The 26,237-nt window shown below is 35.9% G+C and overlaps 1 protein-coding gene across 2 annotated transcripts in view; it reads right to left on the bottom strand.

Annotated features, from left to right (window-relative positions):
• Window positions 1–26,237, bottom strand: part of NIN (ninein) — a 90,096-nt gene that overhangs the window by 1,210 nt on the left and 62,649 nt on the right. The window contains exons 17-28 of one of the 2 annotated variants that reach the window (XM_068964353.1): window positions 25,830–25,955; window positions 25,652–25,721; window positions 22,362–22,577; window positions 19,709–19,822; window positions 16,938–17,060; window positions 15,516–15,629; window positions 14,578–14,724; window positions 12,677–12,856; window positions 11,202–11,351; window positions 9,176–9,277; window positions 4,668–4,868; window positions 1,060–1,173 (exon numbers count right to left, since the gene is read on the bottom strand). In XM_068964353.1, the coding sequence (XP_068820454.1) occupies window positions 1,060–1,173; window positions 4,668–4,868; window positions 9,176–9,277; window positions 11,202–11,351; window positions 12,677–12,856; window positions 14,578–14,724; window positions 15,516–15,629; window positions 16,938–17,060; window positions 19,709–19,822; window positions 22,362–22,577; window positions 25,652–25,721; window positions 25,830–25,955 (1,657 nt within the window). Of the gene's footprint in view, window positions 1–1,059; window positions 1,174–2,907; window positions 3,015–4,667; window positions 4,869–9,175; window positions 9,278–11,201; window positions 11,352–12,676; window positions 12,857–14,577; window positions 14,725–15,515; window positions 15,630–16,937; window positions 17,061–19,708; window positions 19,823–22,361; window positions 22,578–25,651; window positions 25,722–25,829; window positions 25,956–26,237 lie in introns of those variants that run through there. The other variant, XM_068964354.1, reaches the window with a different exon arrangement.

Raw genomic sequence — 26,237 nt, 5'->3', positions numbered from 1 at the left:
ACTGTTTTAGTGTATAATCTTTCCTCTTTCCCCTCCATTAAAAAACACTTCAGTGACTCTTACCCACTATACAACAAAATCCAAACTCTTGTGGTTTAGCACCAAGACCCTCTACTATCTACTCTTCCCTCTCTAGTTTCTTTTGCTTCTCCCAGAATAGGATGAACTGTTAATGCCAAAGTGTTTGTAGATGTCCACACCCCATGTTACCCATTTTCTTTGTTTTTGAACTGCTGCTGGAAGTACTGCCAAATGGCAGTAGTACCATGTAGGTGAACTATACTCCATATGGGCAGGGATTTTGCTAGTATTTCTAGTACTTGGAACAGAACCTGGCATGTAGTGACTATGTGTTGAATAAATGATTAAGGGACTGGATCAATAAATATAAGAACAGGACTTTCTCTTTCTCTCCATTCTGTGTACTAAGATTTAGGACATAGGAAAGTTCCCGTCCACCATTCCCTTGGGATTATTCTTCTCAGATTCTACATATTTAAAAACCACGGTTGGGCAATTTCTACCCTCCTACCCCCTGCCACAGTTTGTCTCAATCTCAGATTCCAGAGAGGTTATAAAATTCCCTAGAAAGTAGTCTTTTCTGTTATGTCTCTTCAGTGGATGCACAAATAATTTATAAGCACTCAGGCCACACCTGCTGCCAGCAGGAAAAAGGATCAGCCTACTTGGTGGTCCTGAACTTGAGAGTCCAGATTTTGATTCAGAACAGAGCCTTTTGGGGTCTGGCTATAGCCACAAGTTAGATTTTGAGGTTGTCATAGTTGTTGCAAACAAGAAAGCTAAAGTTACATTTATTATCCCCCCATTTTTTTACAAATATAAAATTTCTGTTTATTTGGAGGAAAAAATCTATAAAAATTCAATTTGGATTGAACCTCATTAGAAATGCTTTAGAAATTCTTCTAATTTAGGAGTTTATAATAGAGTTTGCCTTTATTAGACAACAAAAGTTAGCAAGTTAGTAGCAATAAAGGGATGTAAAACTGGAGTTAAAGCAGAAGGTGAGATGGGTCGGTAGATATGACCTGGGAAGCTCACTTGTTCTTTGAGCTGATTCACTTTCTCCTGAAGAAGCCTTTTCACCAGTTTCAATTTCTGTTCAACTTCCAACATTCGTTCCTCCATGACAGTTACCAGGTATTCCTGGTTTCCCTGAAGGAAAAGAAAAAAAATTGTATTGTTATTTGAAAATCATGCCATGAGAAAGCACTAGTAGTTAATTTTCCCCATAAGATACCTAGAGAAAGGACAGCAAACGTTTGCTTTTGAATAGCAAGGGTGGATTTCTGATGAAATGGGAGTTCTGAACACTGCATGGGTTGCACAGGTTAGAAAGGTAACCCCATCAAAGAAAGAAATCAAAGATAAAAAAAAGACTCTTACCTGTGCTACCATCTTCCCCTGAGATAAAGCAAAATTCTTAAAACCAATACTTTAAGATCTATGTGTACTTATTATAGTAAAATAGGTATCCAAAGTAAATTAAAACATGGTTATCAACCTTTCATCTGTGATTTGGGTCTCTGCAATACTGTGGGACTTTCAACAACAAAATGAATAAAAACTGAGTTTATTCAGGATCACCTAACATTTCCAATCAGCTAGCAGTATGTGTGTCTGTTTTTATCTTCAAAATGGCTAGTTACTGTGAGGGTGTTAGTGTTTCTAGTAGCCTCTTCCCACTAGTTCTTCTAATTATTGGTTTTCTAATTTGATTTGTCAATGTGGAGCAAATACCTGAATTGGAGGATGGACTTATCATTAGAACATATTTAATTTTCTCCCCATAAAGAGCTCCTAGATGAAACAACAGGGCAGAAAAAGGACGCTGGCTTCTCCTCTCCTTATACAACAGTGATGGATTAAGGTGTGTGTGGGTTTTGAAGGGCAGAGGGACCTAGAACAAGATTTAGAGTGCAACTGACTACCCCTTCTCTCGGTCTACCAAAATGTTCACATAAAGAATTTCAGATTTTAAAAGGTTCTTCAAATGCTTAAGCAAGACTCAGGTGTTAGTAGCTGATGGCATAACCTGTCCTTAAAAATATACCCCAAAGTGTCCTTTAAAAAGCACAAAGAATGACCAAATGTGAGGTGAAAGCCAACAGTTTGTGCATTAAATAATAGAATTTATTCAAACATAAAAGAAACAGCTAAGCCATGCAACTAAAGATAAAACCTGTAGTAGGCAAAAGACTAACACAGAATTTTAAGAAACCAGGTCCTAAGAGCATCTAAAAATCCTATATTTTAAAAGGTATAATGGCTTTTTAAAATTCAAACATAAATGGAAAAGGCCAGATTTCCACTTGCCTTAAAAAAAAAAGAAAAAGCATAACAACGCAAAAAACCTGGATAATTAATTCAAAGAACATGGGGCATGGCAAAAGAGTGGGGAAAGAGGAAAAACAAAAGCAGTCATATATTTAAAACTTATTTTATTTCATCAAAAATTTCCTTTTTCCTGTCAAAAAAGTTTATGCATCTTATATAAAACAGTATAAATAATCCTGATTTTCTTCAAATTCCATATATAAAAGCAGTACCTTTTGTTAAAAATATTTACAATGTATGGAATGAGAAAATATATAGAATACATCAAGAATCTCAAATCTACACTCTTTAGACGGTATAAATAATTAAGTGTAACAAGCTGAGATTTGTGAATTTGATTCACAAAATTCACATCCTTTCAAGAATCTCAAATTCATACTCTTTAAATGGTATAATTAAGTGTAACAAGCTGAAATTTGTGAATTTGATTCACATAAATGAGAAACATAATACTGCAAAGGCTTAATAATAAAACTTAAAAGAGCACTTGATTCCAAAACATTTCTCAGCTTTTATCTATATTTGTGTGGTGTGTGTGGGTGTGTGCATTTGAGTATCTGCCATGGTAAGAAATGCCATCAATAACAGCCCAGTTTTCACAGGTGCCCAATCCTTCTGTAGGAATCTGCATGCACTGCTCGCTGCTCCGGTAGCAAGGCCTAGAGAAAGAAGGCAAGTGGTACACTTCACCCTGATGTCAAGATTATGCTTTTGGGGGGAATCTAAATTCACACATTTACAATGCAAACAATTTTTGAAAGCACACATCAATACTACATATGCAAGCGAAGCAACACAAGGCAGAAGAAATCATATCACTCCACACACAGAGACAACATGCAGATTCTAACAACATTCTGTATTCTTAAAATCGGTGTCAGCTCACTCAGTTACCAGAAACAAAGATAGCCTGCTGTCAGAGCCTGCCATCACCTTCTCGTGAGAGCAATAAGCAGTCCACTCTGCCATCTGGCTGGAGAAATTCTCTTTCTTTTTAAGTACAAAAGTATTAACAGTTTTTGTCTATCTAATCCTCAAGTAATTGAAGTAAAGGGAAACTTTTTACTTTTAAACACTGGTAGGTGGGTTGGGAGGAGCATGTTTTAAAAGTAGTATATATGAGAGAGTAATGAGTAGGATCTTAGTTTGATCATTTGATATAAAATGTCTATTAAAAACTGAGGCCAAGTTTTATGATTCACTTCTATAATGAAGAGTTGAAGCATCTGTCCAATACCTACCATCACAATTTTACTTCTGGAATTAACTTTTAGTATTTGGAAATTGAATGTAGTTGACATAGTTGAATTGAATGTCAAAACATGGATTTTAAGCCTTTGTTGGAAAGAATAGATGATGATTACATCATGCAAAAGCATAGATATATACTAGTAGGCAAAGAAAACAAAATTGCTCCAATGTACAATTATGGTGCTAATATGACTTTGCAAAGCCACTGTGACCAGATTACAGAAAAAGAATTGGGAAATTCCTTGTCAAATGTCACCTGAGAGGCAAGGTACATTTTGAAAACAGAAGAGTTATTCAAACTAGAATGAACTAATCTAGAATTCTGCAAATTAAGGAATGTTTTTAATTTTATTCGTAATTCTGAGGAAGAATTAAGAGACTTTTGAAAGAAGAGAATCATGAATGAAGCACTAAAAAGAAAATTTAACTATTTGAAAACTTAGGTAATATAAGATCGTGTCTGGTAGTGAGCTGGGATAATGCTAATTCAAAGGGAAGAGGAAGAAGATCTTTATTTTCTTAAAAATAGTTTTTCAAACTAGTTCATTTAAAAAATAAGTTAAATGAACTATGTCAACTTAAAAAAGTCGCTGATGACACATTCTACTTTAATAGTTGTGAAAAGTCCCGATTTGTGAATTCCAAGGAACTCAGGCAGGCCACACCCTCTAGTACAAGAAAACCCAGGATGCTTTGTTAGTAGTAATACATATCCTAGAGTTGCACTTGAATTCTGTAATATTTTTGCCATCAGACAAGAATGTTAGGTCAATTGCACAGTATGCTCAAGTGAGCCTGACACTTCATCATCACTTAGCAACTTGCATGAGACCCAGAACTCTTAATTGCCCAGCTTCGAAGCTGAGAGCTCAAAAGTAGCACTACAAAAACCAAGACCAAAGCCAAAACAGCACTGCAGTTCTGTGGATTTGTAATACAGGTAAGGTGTAACTGACAAAAGATTGAGGTTCTTCATCCCCACCTTTGAACTGGTGTAACTTCCAAATAGGTAAAATTAAATTAGGTGATCTGCATTTACTATTAGAAAAAGATTGTCATACCTGTGGTGTGTTGGTTTCAGAAGTCCTATTTTCAAGTTCTTCCTGCAGGCACTGGTTTATCCTTTCTGCCTGCAGCAGCTGATGCTGAAGCTGCAGAAACTGCTCCCTGGGAACCACTGGATAGGCTTGCTGCTGGAGCAGTTGCAGTTCCCAAGCATGAGGGGATGGGCTAAGCATCACAGTGGACCTCAGGTGCTGCATCTGGAGAATAAGAGCAAAGCCCTAGTCAGCTACCATGCCTTCAGTCACAGGCAGAGAGAAAGGAAGTCTACAGATTCATTAATGGCCTCTCAGACTTACTGATAACTTTAAAACAGGCAGCACATGATCCCAAGTAAGAATAAAAAATCATTTTGCTCAGGAGGTAATATATTTAATGAATAAGCAGGCCTTAAAAGTTTTAGACTTAAACTATACTTCCTCAATCTTAAGCAACAATAAAACATGAGGTACATGGTGCACATATGTCTGGATTTTCCTTTTTTCTTCCCACACTAGAACATTTAATTATCCCTCTTTAAAAAAAAAATGGTGGAATAGGCAAAGGGCAGAAAGAGGTTATGCTCTAGAGTTTTGCTACTTACCAGTCATAAAGATTCTTACAAGCAGTTCAATGACTACTTTTTTTCTAAGTTAGCTATTTGTTTTGAAAATCTCATCTTGCATCTCAAATTATTTTAATCTATCTTAGTTTATCAGACAGGCAATTCTGGGACATAAGGTGATATTCCAGAATATTTGGGAACTGAAGTACATGGAATGAAAGGATTTATTCAAGACAATGAAGAAATAGTAAGTGTATCACATGCCAATCAAATGTGGGGCAAGGGAAAGAAGGCATTGCATTTGGTCAGTGAGGCATGCCACTTCACATTTGTGGACACATTCAGCAGACACAGAGCTCAATGGAAGACATGCAACAAATATGACCAAGTACTAAACTCATGAGGAAGCACCCCCGGGCATGTGAGAAGGGAAAAAGGCCCTCTAAGACAAAACTAGAATTAAATGTTATCATGAAACTTCAGAGCCACTATCCATTTCCTTAAATTTAAATTTCTGAGGTGGGTTATTACCCATTTTGAAATATTTCTAGTTATAGATTTAGAAAACCCACCACTTTATGATCCCCTGGTTTTGTATCAGTGGGATGATTTTCTTCACTATGTCTTTAAATATTGAGGGAAATCCTGATGGAAATGTAAACAGATGTATTCCAGAGTTAAATGAAATTGAATACTGGCTCTTAAGTATTTATTAACTGTCACAGTAGTAGAAATGATTACATGAAAAAGGGGTTTAATGAGATGTCTCCATGCTATGAAATTCATTGAAAGAGAATGTTCTACCTTCACACACTATCTCAGGCAGAGAACTGCACCCTTCTCTGCTAGTTCCAACCACAGAGTTCTAGGTACAGGTTAGCCACAGATAAAACAAAAACAAAAGAGAATTACAGGAGTTAGAGAAAGGAAATATGAGTTATAAAGAGAAAGAACAGCACAAAACAGGGTATATTATATACTTTAACATATATGCTCCAGTCAGTAGGAACTTAAAAAGACCAACATTTACATTTCTCTGTATATAAATTTTACAGATATTAAAATGTCAAACAGCTCTTAATTTTGCAGCCACTTCCTCATCTATTGTAATTTGGTTGGTTTATGAGCTTGCTTCTTTACCTCAATTCATTCCAATATAATAATTCCGAAGATTTCAAGTGTAGTATGGAATAGACCTGATGTTAAATGCCTTGTGGAGATGCAGGATATAAACCACAAAACTATTGGCTATCAGAGGTACACATCAGACTATAAGAACTGCTAACAATCTTTAACTTTGTTTTTAAGTGTTCAAAACAAATTGTTTATGGAACACTGCCTCATATAGTTAAAAAAAACCATGGAGTGGGAGGCAAATTCTTCCATTTCCTTGTCTAATAATTTGGGATCTTTAATTGCCTTGGGGTAAGGGTATGTGTTATATTAATAATGAGTTTAAACTATCATATAGGGATGAGAAGAAATTCCTTCCCCCAAGGGAGTACATACATCAGATAGAATCACCTAGAAAGCTTTCCCTAAATTCCTTGATACCAAAGATTCTGATGTAGGACTATCTCCCTGCCTGCCTACTGTCCCTCCCCTAAACCTGATAAGAATCCATGCTGGAGTGAGAGGAATGTACCTATCCCCAGGTGAGCTGGGCAAAAAAAAATGGTATGAAAAACCACTGTACATCCTGAAATTTGGCCTAATCTTTAGATATCACAGCATAAACAAAAATCTAATTTATAGGCCCAGTGGGAAGGGGAAATGAAGAGTTACTGCCTAATGGTTAGAGTTTCTGTTTGGGGTGATGAAAAGGTTTTAGAAGTAGTGGTGACATTGTGAATGTAATTAATGCCAGTAAATGCCACTTAACAAAATTTGCCATTTTAATAATTCATGTATATATATATTTCTATATATATAACCGCTGAATTAGACACTTTAAATGAATGAATTGTGTAGTGTGTGAATTACATTTAATAAAGCTGCTAAAGAATTATATGTCTGCACAGAGTCCACAGCTCAGTCTTATTTCAATGGAAGTTTCATTAGAATAGTGTATGAGGTGTTCTTTACAGTGTTCCAATTAAAATTTCATGCTTTTTCTTTTTTCAGCTCCAGTGACAAGAACACTCAATCTCCCTCATCCATTACCAAATATTTACTACTAGATCAGGGAGAAAAGTAATGAGGGGAAATTGCTTATGATGATTAATCATGTAAAGTATGATTGGGAGAGAAGGGGCCAAAGAGAGCAGGTGGAAGAAGACTCAGCCTGTTGGAAGAGCATTTGGAAGAGCATATACTTAATCAAACAGTGATTAAGTATACCCTGTTACTTTTCAGTTTGGTACTAGACATGTTATATGTGGCTTCAGATATCTCATTCATTAGAGTATATAATTATTTCATCAGAAAAGCATATCTACATCTAAACACAGCCTGGAGCTCAAAGTTTTAATAAATACATTTATTATATGCAGAAGGAAATGCAAATATGGTTTGGATTTCATTCTTTATAGTTTCACTAATCTCCCTATTAGTAGATAAATCAGAGAACATAAAATTGACAGAAACCTTAGTGGTCATTTAAATATAAATGCGATATGTTTGCCCATATTTCATATTTTAAAACCAAGCATCTACTGAAACGTAATTACCTTTGCATGTGTCCAGCTTCACGAAAGAAAATATTTATACATCTCTCTTCCTATAATTCTGGCTTTAAAATATTTGTATACACAGAACTTTTTTTTTCATTCATTCATTTATTAAGTGTCTTCATGAGCCAGACACTATTCAGATGCCTTATTTGACATATCAACATTTACAATCTATTTGGATAATAATTACACCCTTGCTGATTTAAATTTCTTTTCTTCTTTTCTTTCTCACTTGTTTCCAAAAATACAGCTGAGTTGGGCTTTAAAAAATGAAAGTTCAATTCAGTTGTTCAGTCGTGTCCGACTCTGTGACCCCAAGGACTGCAGCATGCCAGGCTTCCCTGCCCATCACCAACTCCTGGAGTTTACTCAAACTCCTGTTCATTGAGTCAGTGATGCCATCCAACCATCTCATCCTCTGTCGTCCCCTCCTCCACCCGCCTTCCATCTTTCCCAGCATCAGGGTCTTTTCAAATGTACACAGAACTTTTTAAGAGCACAGAAAGATTTTCTACCCGTACCTCTCTACCTTATATAAATGTTCAGTTCAGTACACAGGTCATCTAATGCTGGAGTAACTAATATTTTTATTACCCAAAGTAAAGTACCTCAATGAAATTTTTACTTATTAAGGAAGATTTTACATAAATTGTTTTATATCCTATAATTGCACTTGGTGTTCAGAAAGCAATCTATTAGACTAGAAACTCAATGTCCAAGCTGACAAGTTTTACAAATCCACTTTTATATTTAACAGATGTACTTCTCCCAAGGCAGTGCTGGATTACAAATGTAGAAATGAACAATGGCAACACTTGAAAATTAAATGTCTAAATGCTAATGCTCTTAAACTCCCGGAATGTACTTCCTAACTGAATAGCCTGTAACAGAGCACATCACATCTATAAAACACTACACTGCGGGAGGTATCAGGAAACTAATAAAACCACAGCATTGGCGAGAGAGCTCCGAGGCTCTTGGTCAGTACTGGTCAGAGTCCCTGCCCCTTGAATTTGTTGAGGCACAGGTCCTTGCATTTTAGGATAGTCAACATTATTATTATTATTATTCCTTCTTCTGTGAAGCAGTATATATTCCTATGGCTGTGTAATTAGCAAAAATATCTATCAAACTTGGTAAGACCAACCAAAGAGTCCAGCTTGGCAATGTACTTAGATTTTCACTGTTTTCGTAATAGGAATTTAATGCTATGCTAGCCTCTCTCAACAAATGGGTCCTTCATGGATTAAAATATTCTTCATATCTCAGGTCATTTCCCTTAAAAACTTACCTCCATTAGCTGTTCATCCAGTTTTACTTGTTTCTTTTTCAGGCCTTCATTTTCCAAATGAATTGTTTCTAATTCTCGCTCAAGGGATTTCATCTGACTAACCTGTTGAAAAACATAAAACTCCCTTAAAAAAAAGAAAGCAACCTGAATTGCTCAACTTTTTTTGACAAATTTACACTAATCAGAAATCTCAACTCTTGGAAGAAAGCTGAGTTCATTCATCAAGGGAAAACAACAAATAATTCAGTGCACTGATTATACCTCACATAGAACAGAGTCCTAAGGCAGGTAGCTTTCAAACTTCAATGCCACTCACTGTGCGAAATACATTTTATCTTGCAACCCAGTACATCCACACACCCCCACATGTACATATACATGCATAATCAGTTGTAAGTATACATCACTAATAGAAAACTTCCATGAAATAATACTTATCCCTACTACAAGCCACATACTTTGATATTTTATAGTATATTTTATTAAAGATGCTGTCACAACATTGTAAAGAAACTATAATAAAAAATTTTTTAAATGCTGGTATTTCACTAAACTGAATTCATGATCATCTATGGATCTGCAGTAGGGGAAAACATCTGAAAACATAGTACACAAAACCTGATTTATTTAACTCTTTTCTCAATTTTAAAGAAGAAATTTGAAAATTTTATGAGGATCCACTTTTGGAATTCTCTTTGGTACAGAATCTTATGAGAATCTAATGAGCTAGAGGACACTCAAGGATTCAGAATATTGCTAAGTAGAAAACATATGACACAATTCTAGAATGCTGATATTTGCCTCCATTAAAAGAGCTGAGAAGTGTAGCAAGAACTGTTAAATGGAATTCAGGTGTATGCTTTTCAGGCACACTTCAATTCATTGTTATTTTAAAACCTATCATTAGACTTTCCCCTTGGTGAGCAGCTGGATGAAACCCAACATCTTTCTGAAAAGTTTACTTGAATATAACCTAGACTTTAAATGACATAATTATGGAACCATAATTTTATTTGCACTGGGAAACTAAAAAATTCATGTGACTCACTTCACTGTGGTTGTCTGGAACCGAACCCGGAATATCTCCAAGGTGTGCCTGTAGTGAAAACTCTTGAGTTTTAGTTTAGAAAAAGAAAGAAAGGAAAACAAATACCAAGAACTCCCACAGTAACACTGGTCTAGAACTCAAACTTAATGTAACAAAGAAAGCAAAGCAAAGGGAATCGTGTTACAGAAGTTTAACCATGTGGTAGCCAGCCTCTAAGCAGTCTGAGTGATCCCTATCTCACACCCTTGCCTGGTCCCCTGCCCCCACTATACCTGAGTTAGTCTGTGTGACCTATAGAATACAGAAGTGATGTTGTGTGACTTCTGAGATTGGTTTATAAAACATATTACAGTTTCCATCATGGTCTTCTGGAATCTCTCTCTTGCATCACTCATTGCCACATCCTGAGAAAAGGTCCAGGTAGGGAGTACCTGAGCCTCTGGCAATCAGCCAGCAAAAAAACAGAAGCTTCTTCCTAACATGTTATCTGAATAAATCTGGAAGTGGATGATCTCTAGCACCAGTGAAGCCTTTGGATATTGCAGCCTCAGCTAATATCTAGAGAGCAATCTCAGGAAAGACCTTGAGCCAAAATCATTCCATTAAGCTGCTTCCAAATTCCTGACCTACAGAAACTGAGACATGAATGTTTTGTCTTTCTATTATACGGCAGTAGTTAACCAAATTAAAATGTTCCTAATATTCAGGTATATATGTTTTACTAACTTAGAAAGGTTTATATACTAATGAAGATGATTAACCATCTTCTTTATGAAAACTTAAATTGTTCCTTTTTAGCAATCATTCAATCAAAAAGAACTATGATACTGCTTTGACAAGATGACAAAAGTGCAGATAAAAGGAAGAACCAAAATATGCCATTAGTCATTTCTTTGGAAGCACACAGGGGAAGAAACATACATTTAGAGATGCATCAGAGTCAGGATATAACCACGTGGTAGTAACTCAAAAACTCACCTTCCTGTTAGTAGGAGATCGCTCCTTTTGAAACTGTTCACATTCTCTCTTTAAGCTCAACTTCTCCTGCTCTGTGGGCTTCACAGTACCTGATGAATTTAGATGTTTTTGGTGCTTAGGAGAAGGAAGGTTGGATTCCAGCTGATGGACCTAACAAGAACCAGTATAACAGGAAGAAATGCTAATATAATCACCCAGCCAGGAAAAACAAAAAGCTAACATAATGAAAGTTTTTATTCAGTGCTTGGGTTTTGTTGTATTAAAAAAGCTTTTTCCAGTCAAGTCTGCCAATTTTTGAAGCTAGCTTTTTTGGATTTCCAAAGATCCTTTCTAGGTTAATCTATTTTTAGCCTGATCCAACACTAAGCATCAGGGAAGAGGGGACTTCTGGCTCAGCCAAAGCACTGGGAATCAATAGAGACATGTGGCCACCAAGCAAACAGATGTAATCTGTAGGCACCTGTGTGCCTAACATGCGCATAACTTTTAGGAGTGAAGGGGGTGACAGTTCCTCTGACTCTGTATTGGCCTGTTCACACCTGAACAGTGCATTTACATCAGCTAGGTTCCATGAAGACAGCGACCATGTTTAGTCTTGTTCAACACTGCAACTTTAGTGATAGTAGCTTCTGGCACAGGGTAGGAGTTCTAGTGAATATCTGTGACTCCTAGGAGTTCTTTCTCAAAAGAGATATTTAAGCATAGGTTAAAAATAGTTGCTCGTTCATATTGATGTATGGCAGAAACCAACACAGTATTGTAAAGGAATTATCCTTCAATGTAAAGTGGGAATTTGCTGTATGACACAGGGAACCGAAAGGCAGTGCTCTGTGACAATTTAGAGGAGTGGGAGAGAGTTTCAAGAGGGAGGAGTCATATATATACCTATGGCTGATTCATGTTGATGTATGGCAGGAACTATCACAATATTGTAAAGTAGTTATCTTCCAGTTAAAAATAAAATACAATTTTAAAAAAATGCAAATAAATAAATAATATCTCAATTTAAATAAATAAATAATTTCTTGACTACTCAGCAGAGGTAAAGAATTTAAACAGCAGCTGAAAAACATGATCTTTAAATACCATTCTAACCTTGAAATGCTGAGTCTTTAAAGAGAGGCAACTTTTCCTCTTACAAGGAGTTAGATCAACAAGATTTGAGTTTAGTTTTGCCATTTTTGTACTATCAGTCTTGGTGGCTAGCCTATTTGAATGAGGAATATATGGTTAACATAATTTCCATTTATAAAATCACAGATTTAATATAGAACTGCTTATACAAAAAGTAGTATATAAAAAAATAGTATATAAACATATCATGATAAAATTATATTGCAAGTAAATGAAAAATTATACATTCTTAAAATAAGTCTGCCACACCAGAATACTCAAATCCATACCCTAGAATCATTGCAATCATATCAAACATTGACTTTCAAACCTAGGCTGCCACGTGCAACTTTTCAAGTTACCTTCTCCCGGGAGTGTATGAGTTCTGGTTTGGTATTCTGTACCATGGTTTGGACTCTCTCATTCTCTTGCCAAAGTAGCTGTTGTTCCTCATTTATCAGGTGATCCAGCTTGTCCCAGGACAGTCTTTGCTGTTGGTTATGGAATCCTGATGGATGGGTGCCTATTTCTGGGGCCCGGTTCTTAAGAGAGAATTAACAGAGTTAAGCCTTAAAAAACAAGCTGATTTCTTGTTTGAGTGTCTTCTAATGTGAGTGAGCACAGGTATATATAGATAAAAGTAAAACAATATTCTGGAGTTTTTTATTTTAAAAAAAGATTTGGAAATTCTGTTTTAAATGGTCTTTGGCAAAACAGCTCTATCAGTTCTAATAGCAAAGCTGATTGTAGGGCAATGCCAGGTTCCACATAGGACCCAAGTGCATAGAGACTAGTGTCCTTAAAGATTACCTCATTCTTATGAAGTTATGTTTTGAATCCATATAAGCATTCTTTTGGTAAACATAGGACACAAAGAGAACTCTGAAATGCACAGCTAACTTGAAAGGGTTCACATGCCAAACTCTAGTTTCCTTTTCACATATGCAATCATATCCTTTTTTAGACTCCAAAGCATGTATCATCCATATAATTGAGACTTGAACTCAGGAATACGCTTTAAGCTACCACAGTGTCTTTTTTTTTTTTGCTCCTGAAAAATGCTTTAAAAAATATTTTTTTAAGGTATCACAACTAGGTAAGCCTTTTGCTTTCCAAGCCAAAACATGAAAAAGAAAAAAAATGGTACAGTCTCATTTTGAAAAACATTTCAGCCCCAAAGTCACTTTTTAAAATGGAAACAACTATTATTTTTTTTTAAAAAACCAGTTAAAAAAAAGTATCAGCAAGAGATAAAGTAGCTGAATTTAGCACCAATTTTTATGGTAGAACAAAATCTTAACATCTACCCAAGGCTGACATACATCAATTCAGTTCAGTCACTTAGTCATGTTCGATTCTTTGTGACACCATGAACCGCAGCACGCCAGGCCTCCCTGTCCATCACCAACTCCTTCGAGTTCACTCAAACTCATGTCCTTTGAGTCAGTGATGCCATCCAACCATCTCATCCTCTGTCATCATCCCCTTGTCCTCCCGCCTTCAATCTTTCCCAGTATCAGGGTCTTTTCAAATGAGATAGCTCTTCGCGTCAGGTGGCCAAAGTATTGGAGTTTCAGCTTCAGCATCAGTCCTTCCAATGAATACTCAGGACTGATCTCCTTTAGGATGGACTGATTGGATCTCTTCGCAGTCCAAGGGACTCTCAGGAGTCTTCTCCAACACCACAGTTCAAAAGCATCAATTCTTCGGTGCTCAGCTTTCTTTATAGTCCAACTCTCACATCCATACACGACTACTGGAAAAACCATAGCCTTGACTAGATGGACCTCTGTCGGCAAAGTGATGTCTCTGCTTATTAATATGCTGTCTACATATATTGTTCTTAATTTATTTGCAAACAGATGAAGCAGCATTGTGATATATTAAAATGAGACACTTTCTATAATATCAAAATGTTTTTACCCATGGTCTTTTGACTTGCACAATTTAAAAAATTACCTTGTCACTATGGTTCCATTTATGTGAAGTTCAGAAACAAGCATCCCTAACCTATGATGGCAGAAGGTAGAGAAGTTGTTCCCTTGGGGTTGTCAACTGAAGAGGATGCAAGAGAGCCTACTGGGTGCTGGAAATGTTCTTTATTTTGAGCTAGGAGGTGGTTACACAAACATACCTACACACATTTCTAGGTAAAATACACATTTATATATAGATACATATATATGTGTAAAAATAAGTTATAAACTAAAACTGTGTGCATTTTACTGTATAAAGTTATACCTCAGTAAAGAAAAGAAATTACCTTGTCACTGGCATTCTGAAGTTGCTTGTGTAGAGACATCACTTCTTGCTTTAAAGCCTCCTTTTCCTGCTGAGTCACTCGTAGATCAGATTTAATTCGGGACATTTGTAGGTTTACATTCTGAAGAGTGTCTTCTAAATTCTGAACCTACATCAGAACAAATGACAAATCCTCATGGTCTCAGGTATAGCATGTGCATGTATGAATGAACTAAGACACAGAACTTCAAAGTCCCTTCTGTTTCTACTTACTATATCCAGCTCTTTTCAGTTGCTCAGGGAAAACCAGGATATTATGTATCTTTACAGGATGTTACGTTATATTTAAGAGAATAATGAAATATACCTTGAGCAAGGTATTGCTGGTACAGTCATCTGGTGTATTACCAAGTGCTATCTTACAGAACCAAGGAGTACCAGCTGGCATCACAATAGATAATTTTACTGAATTTTGTAGAAATTACATTTTAGACTGTGGTGATGTTTTGCAAAGGACCTCTCAGTTTAAAATAAAACCATATCTTTGTAGAACCCTACTCCTTGCTAATATCTCTTTTATATTTCAATTTTTAAAATTTTAAATTGGTAAATGGAATGTCAATAGATATCTTTAACTACAATAGGGCATGAACCTACCTTAGAAATCCTAATTCTAAATTAGAAATAAGAAGTCATTTTTGCACACTATTCTTAAGCTTTCATAAATAAGTAATCTCACAGTGATGAGACAATCTCATGATTATTTCATAATAATGAACTTTGGAGGAAGCACTGTTCAACTTATTTTATTATACTGTAACATGTGAAATATTAGTTAAATTGAACCATTCTGAACCCTTTTAGACCACATCCACTTAGAACATTGTTTCCACTTGGAATTCTGCTGGAAGATATAGGAAAAAATTAACTATATGGATGAAATAAGAATTGTCCACATACCTTTTCCTGTGAAGCCACTAGTTGTGACTTTAAGCTTTCACTCTGGTGTTCCCAAGACTTCTGTTCTTGCTTCATAGTAGCAATTCTGTGCTCTAAAAGACTTGATTTTGCCAACTGTTTCAGGAAAAGAAAAGAGGTAATTTTTGCAAACATGTCTAGCTGCAATTCATAATTATATGCCTCCATTTACACTGAGAAGATCAAGTACCATCTCTTCACATAGTGGATTGGGGCAAGGTAAAAGACAAACGTCTCCTTGACTCTCTTCTCTACTTTAATTTTGAAGAGTCTCTTTTCTTTGGGGATTTCCAGTTTTCTTTCTCATTGCCTCATGTTTTGTGGGTGAGACATGAAGGGCTGGAAGGCAATTAGAAATCCCAAGAGTGTGCCATAATAGGAAAACAGAGTGTGTCTATTAAGGCAGATGTAACAAAAGCAGTGTTTCTGGATTTGGCAGGGAAAATATAGCAGAAAAAAAAGTAACTATGCAACAGGCTTCAGATTGTTAAATACATAATATTCACGTTATATGTAAGTAAACTAGTGATATATTTAAGTAATATATATTAAGTAACAATGATTATTAAAATGAGACAATCTTTATATTACTGTATTTAATATTTATTAAACAACTAATCTAGACTCCTGTTAAAATCATGGCTTCAGCAATCTACAGATTTAATGTGATCCCTATCAAATTATTGATGACTTTTTTACATAGAACTAGAATACTCCTAAAATTTTTATGGATTATAAATACACATGTGGTATACATATACACTATGGTATATTACTCAGCCATAAAAAAGTGAAATAATGCCATTTGTAGCAACAGGGATGGGCCAAGAGATTATCATAACAAGTGAAATAAGTCAGACAGACAAAGACAAATATTACACGATATCACGTATATGTGAAATCTAAAAAAATAACACAAATGAACTTATTAATACAAAATAGAAACAGACTCACACATGGAAAACACACTTATGGTTACCAAAAGGGAAGAGTGGGAGGGATAAATTAGGAGTATGGGACTAACAGATATACACCACTATATATAAAATAAATAAGGATTTACTATATAGCACAGGGAATTATATTTAATATCCTGTAATAATCTATAGTGGAAAAGAATAAAAAAAAAAGAAGTACATACACACACACACAAACACACACACACACACAGCCAAATCACTTTGTTGTATACCTGAAACTAACACAATATTGTAACTCAACTATACTTCAATACAAGAAAAAAAAAACTAATGGCTTCAGGAGCTCGAAGGTCACAAAATGCCAGCAAAATGCTGTTCCAGGAGACTTTTAGGTTAACACAGTGGGTCCATATGCCACTGGCATTACAGAAATGTTCATTACGGTACATACCATATGATGATGGTAAAGTCTTATTTTTATTACCTTATCAACACAGATATTTAATTCTTCACTTAGAGCTTCCTTTTCTTTCAGCAGTTTTTCATTGTGGCTTAGAATACTAGAAATTTTTTGCTGGAAATCAGAGAGATCAGGACATCTGCAGAGCTGCAAGGGATAAATAAATGAGCCCACCCGTCACATCTCATGAATGTATTTATAGACAGGACATTTTCATGGCTGTTGCCATTTCCCTATCTATTTCCAAGGACATATAGACTCCAGGGGACTATAATTAACTTTGACAAAAATCTTTCCCGCTTCTCTCAATTCTCCAATTGACTGCCGAAATGTCTGCTCAGGAAAAATCTACCAGACATTGTGAAGTAATGGTCCCAGCCTTCTGTTTTACCTTCAGGATAAAATAAATAACATATTGCCATTCTGTCATCAATTTAACTTGGGTACATATGACAAAACATTTTCCTCATTCTTTTTTAACTAGAAAAAAAAATCTTTTTTCAATCAAGAATACAGAATTGGCATCAACCACATATAATGTATCAACCAACACAAAGTCAAGTTTAAAGATAAATCAGTCTTTTTCAGCTCATTTTACATACCCTTCACTTTGGGAGATGCTTAAATTGACTGGCTTAGAAAAATGTTGCTGGTATGGACACACTTGCTTCTTCCTCTGCATTTTATGGAATCATGATAAACCAAAAACTTTTTGTTCCTTTTCACCATCAACTTTAGCACTACTGACCCTCAGGGCCAGGTAATTTCTTGTCATGGGGGACTGTCCTATGCACTGTAGGATGGTTGACAACATCCCAGGCATTACCTATGAGATTCCGGTAGCACACACTCCCTTCCTTGTATACCCAGTGTGGAAACCAAATGTGACTCCAGATACTGCTAAATATCTTGGTGTGTGGGAGCAGTCTCCACCCACCACAAACACTGCCTTAAAGAGACTGATTGTTTCTTACACTTTTAGAGTTCATATGTTTTCCATCTGGCTTTCAATTTTCAATTATTTACTGTCACGATTTTATGGCCACCTTTAATGTTTTACCTGAAGGTCTTTTGGAACAGTATAACAAAACAGACGTTAAGGATTGAAGCTTGTCTTCAACCGGCAACAAATTCAGCATAATTTACAAATCTAAACAAGTTAGAAAGATGAAGAAAAATCCATGTACCTGGGCACTGGTTAATAAAGGACTTTTCTCCTTTACTCACTACCTTGCCTCCCTATCCCGAGACCCTCACAAAGTCTGGTACCATTTTGGGTGCCTACAGACTGTCATGTGACTACTGCTGGTGCTAGTCATGTTTCTTTTCAGTGCAACAGATAATACAAACAAAACTGTTTTGTGAACAAGAAATTGTTATGCCATACAGAGCAGCATGTGCTTTCTAGGTCCAAGCTGTACGGCAGCAACAACAGGCTGACACCATCCTACTCCTGTGATCCAGGAGTCCAGGGACCATGAACAACTTCCTACCAAAAGCAAAAGGGCTCACATGCAAGAAAAATGTGCCAAAATGATGTCCTGATCATGTTGCTTTACTCTCAACTCTGCTCCTTTTCTTTTGATCCATAGCTTGGCAAAATCACAGCACATACATTTCCCATGCTTGGACATGGGACCCATCATTATCATCCGAAAGGTTGAAAAACAGAAAAAGAAGGAGAAAATTATGCCCAAGTTAATTAGGATAAGCTTGAATAGTCCTGGAATACTTATATAACACAGAAGGGCCTTTTCACTTCTGGAATGTTTATAAGGGCCGACAGCTTCTGCTATGGCAGGTCAGCTATACCTTGCATAGCAGCATCTGACTGGAAAAGGTTCTTATAAAGCACCTATTAGATACCCGTACTCGATTAGGCACTGGAAGAGATACAAATTCCCTGAGTCTAACAACCTTATTAGGAAATCAAGACTTATGGGTGTCAATTAGGGATCAATGCAAACGTAACATGCCCAGTGGTACAGGCTCTATTTCAGCATTCAGAGAAGGACACCTTTATGCTCATAGGCTGGATAGATACAAGAGAGTTTCATAATCTAAAGATATCACGGTATTAAAGTAATCCTTTGGTGAAACAAATAAAATGGAAAAACTAAATTCTCCTATTATATATCAAGATTGCATAAACTGAGAAATTCATGTACTCACTGAAAGGTTCAGAATAAAGAATAAAATTGGACAGTGTTCAGCATATAAATTTTAAGGTGGACTTAAAATTATACTTAAAATTAGGTCTTTGCTTGAAACTTTGAAATATGCTTTTTAAAGCCAAATTCATAGGTGACACCACATCCCTCATAACGCTTTAGAATCTATTCTTCTGCTCAAGATAGATGCCTCAAACTCACTATGAGAAAAAGGGAGAACCTGGGTCTCACAAATCTGGGTGAATAGTCATTAAAGTTATTAGCAAGAAAGTCACCAGTTTTTTAGGCAAATTTATATTACCTTAACATCTGGCTGGGCAAAGGTAGAGCAAAACATTTCTTAAACTGGTGGCTGGGATTCATTTATAGTAAATTAATAGAATGTCAGCCTACAACACACATAAGTTATATAACTAGAACAACATTTGGAGAATTAGTGATAGGAGCTCTTATAAATTAGACTTGTATTGCATGCCCTGAACTTCACTAAGCAATAAGCTAGTTAACAGGATTCAGTAAAAGGGACTCTCAATGGCTAGAATAAAAAAAGACAATCTGGTACATGTTATTCTATGACTCCCACACATATCTCCTTGCCCCCACCTGAGCTGCACACAGTCTTACTTGTTTCACTTTCTCCAATTCATCTTTGAGAAGGAGGTTTTCCTGTTCCACGATGTGAGTCTGTATTTTAACTTCAGAAAGTTCTGCCTCCAAAGAAGACACTAAAGTGGAAGACTAAGAAAAAAATTAAAAAGTCAAATAACACACTCATTTAGCCTAGGGAAACTTAATAAGGTCACAAAAGGCAGCATTAAGGAAAAAATAGTGCATACTCAATGGCACACAGTTTTAAGATCATTTGTACTCAATGGAACTAACCAAAACTATCTTTTAAAAAATTTTCCACTAAAATGGTATTAACATGATTTCTTAAGTTTATTTTTGAAGATTCTCCACTGTAAAGTTACTTTCTTTCTCTGGGGGGCAGATGCTTTGAGACCATGCAAACTGTGTTTTTTCTTAAGCATTTGCTTATTAATTTTAGTGTCTATCAGTGGATTTTATTGACAACAATTACTACTTTGGTATTGCTTAATGAAGACTTGCTATTTCCTTCCTTCCGTCTACATTTATTAATTGGAATTCTATTGTAAGGAAGATCTGTTATTTGTCTCCCCTTTATTTACCTATTCCATCATAACAGTATGGACCTATAGATATTCATTTCATTCTGTATTTTATAATTATGCTTATTTTGTGCTATGCTTTATTTTGTTGATCAAATTATTTCAGCTTTGGCCATTAGGAGCTTCTTCAGGTTGTGTCCTGTCCTTTTGACATGCCCCATTTTTTTCGGGGGCACCTTTTTCTTTCTGGCACCATGAGATGTTCCAGGCTCATTTTGAATTGACCCTTCACTAGCTTTGGGATCAATCATCTCTTCAAGAAGCCCGGGTTTCTCATGTAGGAGAACAGTGTTCAGGAATCAATAATTGGGTGCTCCATTCATATACACACATCTACATTTCTGTATCTGCCTATATACTAAACAAATAATGAGTTTATTCTATTAACTCAAATTCCAGCCCAACATCAGAAGGTTCATTTTAGCCTTCCTAGTTTCCCCACTTCCAACCTCCTTGTCCCCAAATGAGAAACTCAGTTCTTACTATCTACAGTATATTTAGTTATTTGTTCAATTCTGGTATACACAGACTAGTTCCAGAATCACTAACATACACCCTCATGAGAAACACATTTAGTGACTATTGTAGCATTTATGTACACTTCCTTTTGTCTTAACCTTACCATGTACAGTCAAGACACTCCTTTCTAAATTACTTATTTTCTTCCACATCATGGTTACGTTATCCACTCATAACACTGTTAGGTTCACTTGCTAGTGTTTGTGTTCCATTTAGTTCCCCCTCCCCTGAGCTTTATTTTCTGGATTGGTTTTGCTTGTTTATTTGAGGGGGTATGTGAAGAGTATGTGAAACATGACCATGGTTCTAAGCATCAGACTGTATGAAAAGGTTCTCAGAAGTGTCACTCCCGTCCTCATCCCTGCTATCCCATTCCCATTCCTCTCCTGCATTCCTTTCCCATTTGCCCCCTATATGGAAGCATCTCTTTAGTTACCTGGTTTATCATTCCTGTATTTCTTTTCCAAAAATTCTGTATTTCTTTTACACAAATACGTGTGTATTGTCTAATATCCCCTTCTTTCTTACATGGTTGGAGACATACTAGAGAGACTCTTAGATATGCTTTTCAGCTTTTCCTTTTTCACCTGTTTCTAGTGTGTCTTGGAAATAATTTCATACCAAGAGATCTTTCTCATTCATTCTATTTCTTTTTTTAAACCTGTATAATACTCCTCCATGGTGTGACTCCATCACATTTACCCAACAACTCTCCTATGTGATGGCATCTAGGTTGTTTCCAATACTTTGCAGTTACAAACAATGCTGCAATGAATAGCCAACCCTGTGCATGTGAATGTTCATATTTTTGGAGGAATATCTTTAGGGTAAATTCCTAGAAGTAAGATTGCTAGCATACAAGTAAATACATTTATAATTTTGTTAGATATTGCCAAATTTCCTTCCAGAAATATGGTACCAGTTTATATCCCACCAGCAATGTATGAAAGTGCCTGTTTTTCCAAACTTTGGCCAACAGAATATGTTGTTATATTTTTAAATTGTTGCCAATCTCATAGGTGAGAAATGAGATATCAGTGTTGCTTTATTTGCACTTCTCTAATTCTGAGTAACCAAATATTTTTTCATAGGTTTGAGAGCCATTTTTATCTCTTTTTCTTTGTGTGTGACTATTTTGTTCATGCATTTTCCCCATTTTGCTATCAGATTTTGATCCTAAGTCCTTTGATTTTTAAGAGTTCTTTACATAGTAGGAATATTAGCCCCACTCTTTGTGGCATATGATGCAAATACTTCTTCCCCCAGTTTATGAGCTGTCTTTTGACTTTAATTCTGAACGTCTAATGAGTTGTCCAGGTACCACTTATTAAAAAGTCCACCTGTACCCCAGTGATTTGAAAACCCATCTTTGTTATATATTAAGTTTTCATTTGTTATATACCAAGTATCTGGGTCTAGTTCTAGACTTTCTATTCATCTCTCTACTCATGTGCCAACACTACACTGTTTTAATTATTAGGACTTAAATGCATAAGAAATTAAATATAAGCATTACTTTTTTACTGGGATTTCCTCCAAAAAGGCTATAGAGTAGCTGTAGACCATACCTGCAATTTACAGTGTTCCAGTTCTTCTTTGAGATTAGACTTTTCTTGTTCCCATTCCTCACATGTACTGTGTCGTGGCTCTTTGTCCTTCTGGCTTAGCATTTCTGCCAAACGTTGATTAAGTTCTTGCAGCTCTTTCTGATTCTGAGAGTTCTTTTGGCTAAGCTCCATATTTTCCAAATCCAACTGCTGGTTTTTGGTTTTTAATTCTGAAATCTAATTAAAATTGAAATAAGTGTTTAAAATGTGTTATCCTACTTCTGCTAAAACAGCTTATTTAGAGATTGTTTTACCCTCTCTATGTAGATAGTTTATACACATTTAATAGCAGACACAATTCATACTCATTATTACACTTGTCCAATCCCACTCCACAGGGGAGCCACTGTCCACAGCTGGATGCATCCCCCTCCAGATTGTTTTCGATGCATATACAAACCGATATGAGGGCTTCCCTGATAGCTGAGTTGGTAAAAAATGTGCCTGTAATGCAGGAGACCTGGGTTTGATCCCTGGGTTGGGAAGATCCCCTGGAGAGGGGAAAGGCTACCCACTTCAGTATTCTGGTCTGGAGAATTCCATGAACTGTGTAGTCCACGGGGTCGCAAAGAGTCGGACATGACTGAGTGACTTTCACTTTCACAGACACATATACACAGTGCTTTTCTTCTTTAGATCGAAAATTTGCATAATTTCAGATGTTTAGATACTCTGCTTTCTCCACTTATAATATCTTATAGACTCTTTATCTTTCCAAATCAGTGCATTCAGAAACTGCCACATGCTGTATTTTTATGTGGCTGTGAGGTATTCCATGTAGCAAGACATTCCATACTGCATTTATCCATTCTCATATTGACAAAAAAACAATCTTTTGGAAAATTCGTTTATACATGGTGGCATTTAGTATTTAGCATCTCATTTTTGGAAGTTGGGCTGCTGGGTTAGAAGGTATGCATATATATTACCGTTTTGATTGACATACCCAAAATGTGTTCTTCATAGCACTACCAACTTATAGTTCTATCAACAATGTATAAGTAGATTCATTTTCTCACTCTCTTTTAATACTAGACGAGATCAATCTTTTTTACTGATCTGATATGCAAAAAAAGGAAATATTTAATTTGCCCTTCCCTAATGAATAATGAGGCTAACTTTCTTTTTATATGTGCTCTTTTTTCTGACTTGACCATTCATATCAGTTATCCATTTTCAATTGGGTTTTGCAATTTGTAAGAGTACAAAATATATTTTGGATGTTAACACTTTGTCTATCTCAAATGCTGAAAATACTCTTTTCCCAGGATGTCCTTGTCTTTTGACTGTTTCAGCCTGATTCTCAAATGGCCTTTCTTCACACAATTGCACATTGTTGAGATTATACGAATTGGGCATTGAATGGCACACACTATCTAAATAAATCATAATTCTGTGAAAATATACATGGACTAACTAGTATTCTATATCTGTAAAATTCTGTTCTTAACCTACAGCTTTTAATCATGCTGAAGAAAGAGGAAGGGGCTAACCTAAATGAAAACCACATGAGGAGCTGCCGTCCTTGAGAGAGTATGGTACTGGCACAAAAACAGATATACAGACCAATGGAGCAAGGTAGAGAGCCCAGAAATAAACCCAAGCACCTATGGGCATCGTATCTTTGAAAAAGGAGGCAAGAATCTATAATGGAGAGAAGACAGCCTCTTCAGTAAGTGGTGCTGGGAAAATTGGACAGCTACATGTAAAAGAATAAAATTAGAACACTTCCTAACACCATATACAAAAATACACTCAAAATGGATTAAAGACTTAAATGTAAGGCCAGAAACTATAAAACTCTGAGAGGAAAACACAGGCAGTACACTCTTTGACGTAAATCACCGCAAAATTCTCTCTGATTAATGGAAATAAAAACAAAAGTAAATAAATGGGACCTAAAAAAACTTAAAAGCCTTTGCACAGCAAAGGAAACTATAAACAAGATGAAAAGACAACCCTCAGAATGGGAGAAAATAATTGCAAATGAAGCAACTGACAAAGGGTTAATCTCCAAAATATATAAGCAACTCATATAGCTTAATATCAGAAAAACAGCCCAATCAAAATATGGGCAGAAGCCCAAACAGACATTTCTCCAAAGAAGACATACAGATGGCTAATAAACACATAAGATGATCAACATCACTCCCTATTACAAATTCAAATCAAAACTACAATGAATTATCACCTCACAGCAGTCAGAATGGTCATCATCAAAAAATCTACAAACAATAAATTCTGGAGAGGATGTAGAGAAAGGAGAACCCTTCTGCACTCTTGGTGGGAATATAAACTGATACAGACATTATGGAACACAGTATGGAGATTCCTTAAAAGACTAAATCTACCATATGACCTAGCAATCCCACTACTGGGCATATACCCTGAGAAAACCACCATTCTCAAAGACACATGTATCCCAATGTTCACTGCAGCACTTTACAATAACCAGGACATGGGAGCAACCTGGATGTCCACTGACAGATGAACAGATAAAGAAGTTGCGGTACATTTACACAATGGAATATAACTCTGACATAAAAAGGAGCAAATCTGAGTCGGTTGTAGTGAAGTGGATGAACCTAGAGCCTCTTATACAGAGTGAAGTCAGAAACAGAAAAACAAATATCGTGCATTAACACTTACATATGGAATCTAGAAAAACGGTACTGATGAACCTAGTAGAGAATGGACTTATAGACACAGCAGGAGAAGGTGAGGGTGTGATGAACTGAGAAAATAGCACTGACATACATACACTATTATGTGTAAAACAGATAGTTAGTAGGAAGTTGCTAAATAGCAGGGACCCAGCCTGGTACTCTGTGATGACCTAGAGATGTGGGATAGCGGGAGGGAAGGGAGGCTCAGGAAGGAAGGGATATATATGTATGTATAAAATTATGACTGCTTCATGTTGCTGTATGGCAAAAACCAACACAAAATTGTAAAGCAATTTTCCACCAATTAAAAAAAAACAAACACATAAGGGATAGAGCTAGTTTTTCATAGGTTTGGTTTAGATGTTATCATCTCCCCATTTCCACTGATTATATGGCTTGTATTAAACACCCAGAAGTCTAGAAATAATGTACACACATTTTGAAAATAATAAATATATTTTCAAAAAATAGAAACTGAATTTAGAATTAGCATAAGGTAAGTTTCCATTTTGAAACTCAGAATTACAACCTTACCATAAAAAAAGACAATTTTAGAATAAGGAAACATTGAGAAATACCTCTTACCTGTTTCTTTAAATTTTCAACCATCTTCTGAACTGCAGCTTTTTCCTGTTTTACAGTTTCTATTTTTTGCCTAAAGGGACAATGAAAATATAACTTAAGAGTTAGGCTTTAAACAGCGAAGTACCACAGATTTAGTCCTTGCAAAAATGCCTTTAGAATATTTAAGTATATATCTTACCACATTTCTTCCTCAGATCCACTTAATTTCCCTAATTTCAGGTTAGAAATGCTGTCTTCTTCATTTAAAGTAGTAATTTCACTTCTCAAAATAGAATTTTCCTCTTGAAGCTTCTCAGATTCATATCTGCAGTACAGAGATTTTTAAAATAGTTATAAAAAGGCCATCATCTGGCATCTTTGGAAAACACTTTCTAGTAACTTCCAATTAAATCCATATTCCATACCAGTTAAAGAGAAAAGCCTAAATTAGTAGTCTCTTGGTACTTGGAAATCAAGCTATGACAGTGACTCATTTCTTTTGGGAAGTAAGAATTTTACTAAAAGACATTAGGGAAGTGTGACTAAAACACCTAAGCATTGAGACACAAAAGAGACTCAGTGCCCATCCTACTTGGTGACTTTCTCA

The sequence above is a fragment of the Capricornis sumatraensis genome, chromosome 2 (assembly GCF_032405125.1).
Source record: "Capricornis sumatraensis isolate serow.1 chromosome 2, serow.2, whole genome shotgun sequence".
In the NCBI taxonomy this organism is placed as follows: Eukaryota; Metazoa; Chordata; class Mammalia; order Artiodactyla; family Bovidae; genus Capricornis; species Capricornis sumatraensis.
This window is presented reverse-complemented; position numbering and strand designations above follow the sequence as displayed.